This window comes from Cariama cristata, unplaced genomic scaffold (genome assembly GCF_000690535.1).
Source record: "Cariama cristata isolate BGI_N322 unplaced genomic scaffold, ASM69053v1 scaffold2755, whole genome shotgun sequence".
Classification (NCBI taxonomy): Eukaryota; Metazoa; Chordata; class Aves; order Cariamiformes; family Cariamidae; genus Cariama; species Cariama cristata.
This window is the reverse complement of record NW_009619055.1, coordinates 54,050-63,137: the sequence shown is the minus strand read 5'-3', so window position 1 is coordinate 63,137 and position 9,088 is coordinate 54,050. Positions and strand designations below refer to the sequence as shown.

At 41.7% G+C, this 9,088-nt stretch overlaps 1 protein-coding gene across 2 annotated transcripts in view; it reads right to left on the bottom strand.

Moving 5' to 3' along the window:
• Positions 1-2,972: 2,972 nt before the first annotated feature.
• The window catches only part of TRPM8 (transient receptor potential cation channel, subfamily M, member 8), a 41,098-nt gene continuing 34,982 nt past the window's right edge, over positions 2,973-9,088 (bottom strand). For both annotated transcript variants that reach the window (XM_009701087.1, XM_009701088.1), the window contains exons 21-24: positions 8,722-8,912; positions 6,421-6,520; positions 4,809-4,842; positions 2,973-3,023 (exon numbers count right to left, since the gene is read on the bottom strand). In XM_009701087.1, the coding sequence (XP_009699389.1) occupies positions 2,973-3,023; positions 4,809-4,842; positions 6,421-6,520; positions 8,722-8,912 (376 nt within the window). The remainder of the gene's footprint in view (positions 3,024-4,808; positions 4,843-6,420; positions 6,521-8,721; positions 8,913-9,088) is intronic.

Here is a 9,088-nt window from a genome sequence, read left to right as displayed (position 1 = left end):
CTAGGCACTGAGGATGAAGACGGATACAATGCTTTGCAGGGTAAATAAATGCCATTTGTAGCGGTTTCCCTTTAGTTGGTAGTGCACTCAGCTGTACCACACAAAACGCCACAGAATTCAGCTGCTATTTTAGGCAGAAAGCAGAAACAGCAACCTCACCATAGCAAGCATCACAGTCTTTAAAGCTGGACAACAACCTGTTCTCCATTTCAATATGCAAACATCTGCAAACAGATGTCTGAGAAAGTCAAATGAATTCCAGTGCCCCCAGTATACAAATTATCACTGAACAAACAAGCAAGGATCACACACAAGGCCTTTGGAAACATTTCCTAGATTAATTAAGTCTCTTCCATGTGAGGGAATGGAATAGCTGAGCTTCTGCATTGCTGCACAGTTCCAGGTAGAGCAGGAAGAAGTACATGCTGTTCATGTAGAGTCTGAGACGTAGCGCAGGATTGGACCAAAGGCTGTCGTTCCTCTGGGGGACGATGCTGAAATACACTGTATTCGGGCATGCCAGCATTAGAGACCTCAGCAGGTCGGACAGACAGGCCACGCAAGTAACAAGCTACTATATGAAGGAAAGGGAAGGGAGATTGATTCATTAAGACAAGCAATTAGTGGCTAAAGGAAACCTATGAACAGGCCCCTTTGAGTGAAATTGAAAAGTAAAGCGATTTTGGCAGCAGCAGCAGCACTCTTAGAATTAGGAGTGCTTTTTAACAGCAGCTGACAAGGACTAATTGCTGCCATTGAACATCAGGGGAGATGAGGAAACAGGAAAGCTTGGGTAACATGGGAGTCCTGCCAGGAGATAACAGTCATCTTAATGTTTTACCATCATCTTGCAACAAGCAGAAAGGGCTGTTTTATCAAAAAGATAAAAAATGAAAAAAATCCTAATGAATCCGGCTGAGACGTTGACACTGGTGGATCAGTTACCGTTTCCTTGGTGGCTACTGCCAGCGCAAAGAAATTATTCTTGATGAATCGGAACCTGTGTGAGCAGAAGAAAAAAATTTTAGAGTAGAGCTCCTAACGCACCTCAACATTTTGCTTCATCCTCGTGACATCAGCTTGGAAAATTGGATGTTTTGTGCAACACTCGGGATCAAGGAGCTCTTTGCAGCACCCATCCAGAACATAGTGTCTCAGCGGAGTAGCAGAGATGCCAGCTGTCAGGAAGCGAAAGCAAAAGGAACACCTGCAGGCAGAGTACCTGGAATGGCCAATCCAGCATCTCGTATTGAAGACGGTCAGCGCGGATACAAGTACTCCCTTTCAGATGAGACAGCACAATGCACACATTTGCTTCCTGTGAGACACTAACCTCTCTGTTCACACCATGACGTGAATACTGTGGACTGGCAAGGCTCAGCTTCATAGTCAGGACAGCTCACACACAAAACGCTTTGATCACAGCTGGGATGCCATCTAGAGAATCTACCAGCTATAAACTGGAAAGGGACTCCATCTTTTCAAGGCACTTATTATCTATAGTGAGAGGTTGTTTCCACAAGCTCTATCATAAACAGGTACCTTCTTTCCCAGGCTAACTACTTCATTCACTCCTTTCTACAGATTATGTCATTAAGCCTTCCAGTTCCTCTTGTCACTGTTCTGAATACTCTCCAGCCACTCCATCACCTTCCTTGAAGCTCAGTGCTAATACTGGATGCTGTACACCCAACAGAGGATTCATTGCACTATAAGCAGCAGGAGGATCACTTCATACATCTCACAGACCACAAAACACTAGCTATTTAATATTCCATTTCAGATACTTTTCTGCAGAACTGCTATCTCATCAGATTTTCCCCCATTTTGTGCCTGTGTAGCCAGTAATTCCCAGGTAACTGAAAAATTTGCATTTGTTCTTACTGAATTGCAATCTATTTCTCAGCCAAACCGCAGCTTCCTTTGATCTCAGCCGGCGCTGTTTTGAGCAGGGTTAGACTAGATGATCTCCAGAGTTCCATTATTTTACAGCCTATTCTCTAGGTGACTTGGAGTTTACTGGATCCAAGAAAAAGCTCAGTAACTGGTGGTCCTTGCAGGTTTTATTAGGCAGTTGCAAGTCACTCATAACTAAGCTGAACTTCAGGTCAAGTGAATGTGAATTTATCCCTGAAAAACAGTGAGACAACTGATTCAGGAACATCTGGCACAGGTGTAAGTTGTCTTGCAGAAAAACCCCCTAAGGGAGAAGGAGTCAGGCTCTAAAGTTCAGGCTGATCAAGTCATTCCAGATCATCCTTGTCAACAGCTAGACTTCTTAACCCGCCGTCCTTAAAGATGACAGCGTTCTCTGCATCCATCAATATTCTGTCTGGCTTTCACATCCCCCTGGAATCTGTGGCTCCAACCCAGTTCTTCTGCAGAACTTGATGAAAACGGACACAAGGCTCATGACTAGACGCTGAACTGCAGCTCTGGAGACTTTGGGACAACTCTTCACTCTACAGTTTATTGTATAGGACATAGGAAGGCTACAGTGATCCGTCGTAATGCCCCACTTTGACAGTGGGGAAATAAACCTTATTCCTACTCACAATTCCGTCTTTTCTATTTGGCTCTTACGTTCTTCAGAGTTAAAATGAACCAACTCTAAAGGATCCAGCACAGCAGTTCCTGATTTTCCAGAGAACCTCCAGCATAAAGACAACTAAAATAACCTTGGGCTATTCACAGATTTTCAAAGGCAAGGATATTTTAAACTGTGCCAAAAATTGTTAGAAACACCAGATGGAAAATTATATTTTTCAGAAAAAACAAATGAGGAAGAGAATTTAGCTCTTCTTTCTTTCCCAATATTAGACAACATCAATACAAGCATCAATTAATACTCACTCTTCTTCCAGAGACATACCGATTTAACATCACAAATGCGGATAACTCATTCAAGTCAGAGAATGGATTTAGAGAGGGCTTACCCTGCTCAGGTAGCTGCTCTTGGATTTCAGCTGCATTCACTTGATTTTGCTAGAAATCTCCTTTAGAAGTCCTTTCAAATCAGAGAGCTTGAAAATTAAAAAAAAAAAAGCAGCTTTGTTTATGTAAAGTCAATGTAACTTATTCCAACAGATGATTTCAGCTTAGGATGAAGGGAAAGGAAAAGAACAAAACAAGCAAGCAGCAGTAAGCACCTTGAAATACCCTAGAAAACACCACACAACATCAGCAACAACAGGCATAAAAGCCCTTATCTGAACTCCTGCCTCCCTGGCTACCCTGTGGATGCCAGCCACTACTTCGAAAGCAATAACTGACTGCTTTTTGTATTCAGTAGTCACACTGGGGTGGCAAATGAAGCAGTGTTAATATTGCTTTTCACAGGAAAGCAATGCTAATAAGTAATATGAGTAACAAGTAATTGCCTCTCCAAATATTATACCAAATGCAACAGTGCTTGAAAGGACACTCCCAATTACAGTTTTCATCAATGCAATTAATGCAGGGAGCCCTAATGCATATGTATTTCACCTAGTTAACAAGTAGGCATCACGACGGCTACAAACTCCCAACTACACTCCATCTCCTTGTGCTCTGTTTCAAAAGGGAGACTGCAGATCAGTGGAGTTTTGTGGAGCATTCATTCTGACACATGGAGCTGCCCTCAAACCCTTCCCGTGCCATAACTGAAGGCAGTGATTCCTCAGGATATTCATTTTAAGTTTAAAGAAAAGTTTACCCCATGATCAAGGCTCACACCTAGGACTCAGTTACAGCCTCAAACTTGGTTTTAGGACATCATCTCAAGTGAGAGCCAGCAAGATATCCCTGGGGTGCCTTGCTCTCAAGGACACGACTCCTAAGCACTGGTCTCAGTACATTTCAGTCACTAAAGCTGAAAGCACGAATAGACAAAACAGCTTGCTGTAAGATACTCCCTCACAGAATAAAAAGCACAATTTGGGCATTACTTTTCAGTAGAGAATTAAGGTTATCGCGTTTCCTTTCAGTTTCAAGAGGAGCATCACTAGACACATACTTGGTCACTCACCATTTCCATTTCAGTCTTGAAAGCAAGCTATTATTTTGAGTTCTAAATTACCTGACAACAATCAAAAAAAAAGTATTTTGAAGTGTATGTGGGCCTTTTCAACCTGGGACTTCTAAAGAGTCTGTTCTTCACACTAAAGCAACTCCCCACTTCAAAGGCAAAATACATAATTCGATCAAGTCTCAAAAATCCCATTCTGAAGGTCTTTTCAGTCTCACAGTTGCAAAAAGGATACTTGTATGACTATTCTGATAATGACGTGCTCACTAGTATATCGGTAGCTTTATATTGCCTCAACACAGTATGTTTCTGTGAATCAGATGAGAGTCGGTCATTTTAATCGTAATTAAAGGTCTTCCTACCCTGCAATATGTATGGACCATCCTTTGTTTACCTAGCAGGTGTTGACTTTGCTATCTGAAGCACCACCAGGCTTGCCACAATATATCAGAACTGCCACTTCATTTTATAAGCAGAAGTTAAACAACAACAACAGAAAAGAAGGATTAATTACCTCATGCCTTCATTTTTACTTCTATTCCATCCAATAATAAATATTGAGAAACACTTCTTCAATGCTAAGCAAGCATCTTTCTACTTCATTTTCCAAAACAATATGAAGCCACACGTGAAATCAAAGGTGTTAAAAGGAGCACGTTACAAAAGCCCAATAAAATGGGGTCCGAGCAATACTAACAAAGACTACACATGACTCTCGGTGATGCTCATTTTCCTCGTAGACCACTACTTGCTTTACACCAGATAGAAGCACATCCCCCAGAGTAGTCTGAAAGACAAATACCTTTGCATCCAGTTGTCTAAATCGATGCATCATTCTGAAAACAGAGAGAGGAAACAGAAGAAAGGGTTGAGTCCAGGTATTAGAGAAGCCTTGGCTAACCCCCCTGCCCTCTTTGCAAAACTGTGGAGAACTGCTTTGCAGAAGCCTATCTGGAGCAAAGAGATCTAGTCCTCATCTTTGGCTGAAGAGTGGAGCTACGGCAATGAGGTTGTCAGAAAAGTCTCTTTTTGTATGTAGTCAGAGGTCAGCTACAAAACAGATGGTCTGCAGATGCCCCCGCTTAGGAACCCCAGTGTTTCATCTTCCCAAGAAGGCAGGGCTGCAGGTGGTTTGGCATTGGTTTGATTACAAGTATATTAACTAACACATCAATTACTGTTAGTGTTGCGCTGTTCCCATTTTCCTTGTCAAGACACTTCTGCTTCAAGTATAAAAGCTGGGGTTTTTGTATTCGTTTGGCTTCTGATCCAATGCTGAGTGCCTCTGGGTAATCTTAACATAAACACTTACTTGTGGACAGCGATGTCCACAGCAGGGGCAGAGAGGCATGGAAGAGTCTGGTCTCTCCTGTCCATTCTTATCAGCTCTTCCCTTTCATTTGATTTAGGGAAATACTCAAGCTGCTGGAAGCTAGCTACAAAATGAAGCCATCATACACAGCAGGTTGCTGTTCTCTTTTCTATCTTTATATTCCTCTTTCCTCTTCTACTGTTACTCTGAAAACACTGAGGGAGATCCCAAAGATACAGTGTCATGAGCTGGCAGTCAAAGAAGAGTGGTCCAAGTTGCCAAACTTCAAATATCATCATTCCAAATAGCAGCTTCCCCTCCCCAGAGGTCTTTCCTACTCATGCTATTAAGTACTGACCTCCATATAGATTGATGTTGTGAGAATGCTTGATATTGCAGGTCTAACACTAAATAGTCTCTGCTAACAGCATAATTATAGAATCATTTAGGTTGGGAAAGACCTTTAAGATCACCGAGTCCAACCATAAACCTAGCACTGCCAAGCCCACCACTAAGCCATGTCCCTAAGCACCACCTCTATACACCTTTTTAATACCTCCAGGGATGGGGACTCCACCACTTCCCTGGCAGCCTCTTCCAGTGCTTAAAACACTTTTGGTGAAGAAGAAATGTTTCCTAATATTCAGTCTAAACTTCTAATGTTACAAAACTAGTCAGCTATAGCACTGCTTTCCACAAAGACATCTCAAAACACTATACCAAAACAACATTTTCTCCTCTGGTGGAAAAACAGAAAGACCCGAGAACAGAAAACTGAAATAATTTGAGAAATACTGTGACAGACATCTGGAACAAGTCTGTTTAATACATCTACCCAGCTACTGTCTGCATAATATGCCATTATATTGCAATATTGCCATTAGCATTTTACCAGCCCAATCAACTATTTCTGAAGACAGTCTGCAGCAGCGGACAAAAAAAGCCATCATTTTACATAAACATGAAAATAAAAGGCACATTTATGCTGAGTTTATTTATCTACTCATTAGTTTGTAAACATTTAGAGCTGCTGAAAACTTGCCTTCACTAAAAATATTCAACAGAAAGTTAAGAGAGTGAAGACAAAGAAGGGCAGACGTACTCTTCTGAAGAATCATTTGCTTTGGTATTGATTTTGACAAGGTAATTTTCCTTCATGACAGCTTCCCATGCCAGAATTTCATTGTCCTCATTTTTTGAGCCTGGGAAACATATGTGAAGAAAAACAACACTAGATTCAGTTAATTTGTCTTTCCGATGCTAAGGTGCAAAAAGGCTGCATTAGTGCTTGCATTCAGAGGCTAATAATTCCCTTTTCTGCATCCAAAGCATTTGCAGTCCCACTTCCCACCTGTGACACAGCTCTGACAAACATGACATTAATGCAGTTTACTGTATGCTCCTGGCAACTACAGCTGGTTAAAAAAAAGAAAATATGAATTAAAAAACCAAACAAGCCTCAAAAGTCTTGCTAGAGTATTTTGAGTCTTGGTTAACAGGAGTGCTTTGTGAAATGGCAGCCACTTCAACAGGTACAGGACATTCCACAAAGTTCCTATCTCAGTTCGAGCTTTCCATTTGTTTCTACGTTATCCCATATTGGCTCATTAAGAGTAACAGATAAAAGAACCATGTTGTATGACTTCTTATTGAACTAAAACATTTCAAATGATGAAGAACTGTCTTCTGTAAAAAGCACCTCCTGTTGATGCTGTAGAGTGACACAGAGCAAATCACTTCGAGACATCAGAATCCTCCAGGATAATACTTCTGCATTTTATCCTGTTCCAACAGGACAGCACAAACCACAAGGGTTTTAATACAAAAAAAGTTAGCCAAGACAACAGAAGCCCACAGCTGGCAACTGAAGTTCTTGTTCCTCCACCCAGTGCTCCTCTGACCTCACACAGCCTCAGCCATTCTCCCAGATACCAACAAACATTTAAGCACCCAAATCCCAACCGTTTCCATAAGAGTTAAGCGGAGAAGCCAGGATTTTGCAATAGTCAACACATTAGTGTGCTTTCTCCATGCAGTTCTCAATTTCTGTCACCAGCTCAACCACAATGATATTCTGGCTCTAATTAATTCTTGCATTTGCTTTTAGAACTGCAACATCAACTGTGTATCAGTCGGGCAGAAATATGCTGCCGTTAAGCAATCTCCCCAGCAAGGAAACCAAACAGAGATTTGGGCAGCCAAAACGATTTAGTCAGTGCCAAGGAATTTTATAGCCCAAAGCAGACATCTTTTGCTGAAACTAATAACAAATCCAGCCTGTGCCGCAGGGCAACGGTCAGGTTGCTGATGGATGGGAATAAGTCTGTCAATTAACTCAACTTATCTTCTCTCATCTGCTTCTGAATGGCACTTAAAAAAAAAGAGAACACACTCCATTTGTTGCGGGAAAAGCTTGTTAAAACAATTCATATTTGTGCCCTCTGACAGAGTAAATAAGGGGGAAATGGCTAGAGGACTGACTCAGCCACCCCTGCATTTCTGAGGCGGTTTGCCCATTTGGTCATGCGACTCTAGCCTCTTTCAGTCACTCACTAGCAGGTAGAAGAGTCTCTGAAGATGACCATCCTCTCCTAGGCTGTCCTAGCAGCTACTAGCTGTATTAGCTGGGAGGCTGTAATGGATAGACAAAAAGAAATGCAACTCCAGAAGACAAGAGTGGCAAGCAGAGACTAAGACCACTTCTTGTACTAGTCACCTAAACATTCAGAGCATGCAAGATCAGGGATCTCTGCCACTGGGTAACAGCGCAGGAGGGATGCACTACCAGATGTTAATGACAAATGGGATGGTTTACATTTTCCATGCAGACCATGAAGATGACTTTCAGCTATTGTGGGCTCTGGATTAATTTCTTCAGTGCTCTAATACAAAAAAAAAACCAAACCCTTTCTAAGCTAGGAAGCAGCATAGGCAGCCCTAAACAGATAAGATTAATTTGAAGACTTAATCGATTTACATACATGAGGTAATTCTACCTTGAAACAGCTTGGACAAGAAAGCACTGGATAACTGCACAGTAGTGAAGTAGAGTAGGTCTCATGGTAGAAAACAAAAGCTCTCTAACCAGACCAAAACCAAAGCTACTAGGGGGCAGGGATCACAGCAAAGCTCAACTGGAGTTTTAGCATAAGGAGTTGGGCGTGTAATTGCCCATCTCCCAGAGAGAGCGCACCTTGAGTACTGAAGGCAGATTATGGCTGAGAAGCTTCGATTTGAATCTTACTGAAGAGATTTCCAGCAAGATAGTGGATTTGCGTTTGATAGAGAACATGAATGAGTTGCTCCTTATTTCCAGTACAACCATCTCCCCCGAGGTCTACGTTGCCCTTGAAAATTTCCCACCAAAACTCTAACTTAGGCAGTAAGGAATAATCCAACTCACAACAAATAGATGGCTCTTTACTTTCTTTCTTACAGCAGCATTTGAAACATTTCCTCATCACCATGAATATGTAGGCAAAGATGACGAAAGGGAAGGGGATAGTCAAGCGACTGCAGTATTCTTGGACCAAGAAGTAACGCTGGAACTTCCACACCTGGTCGTTGTTCTCTTGTACCGATCCAACAGTGTAACTAACAGATGAAGGAGGAAAATACATACAGAATTAGTTATCCACCAGAGACCTCTGCCAGAGCCAAGTAACACAGCATTTCTCTTTATTATACTAGTGCATGTTTTTGTAAAGTTATCCTGGAGCTGGTAATTTTTACTGATTAGGAGGTTATTGAGTTTGTCCTCCTTTTTAGAG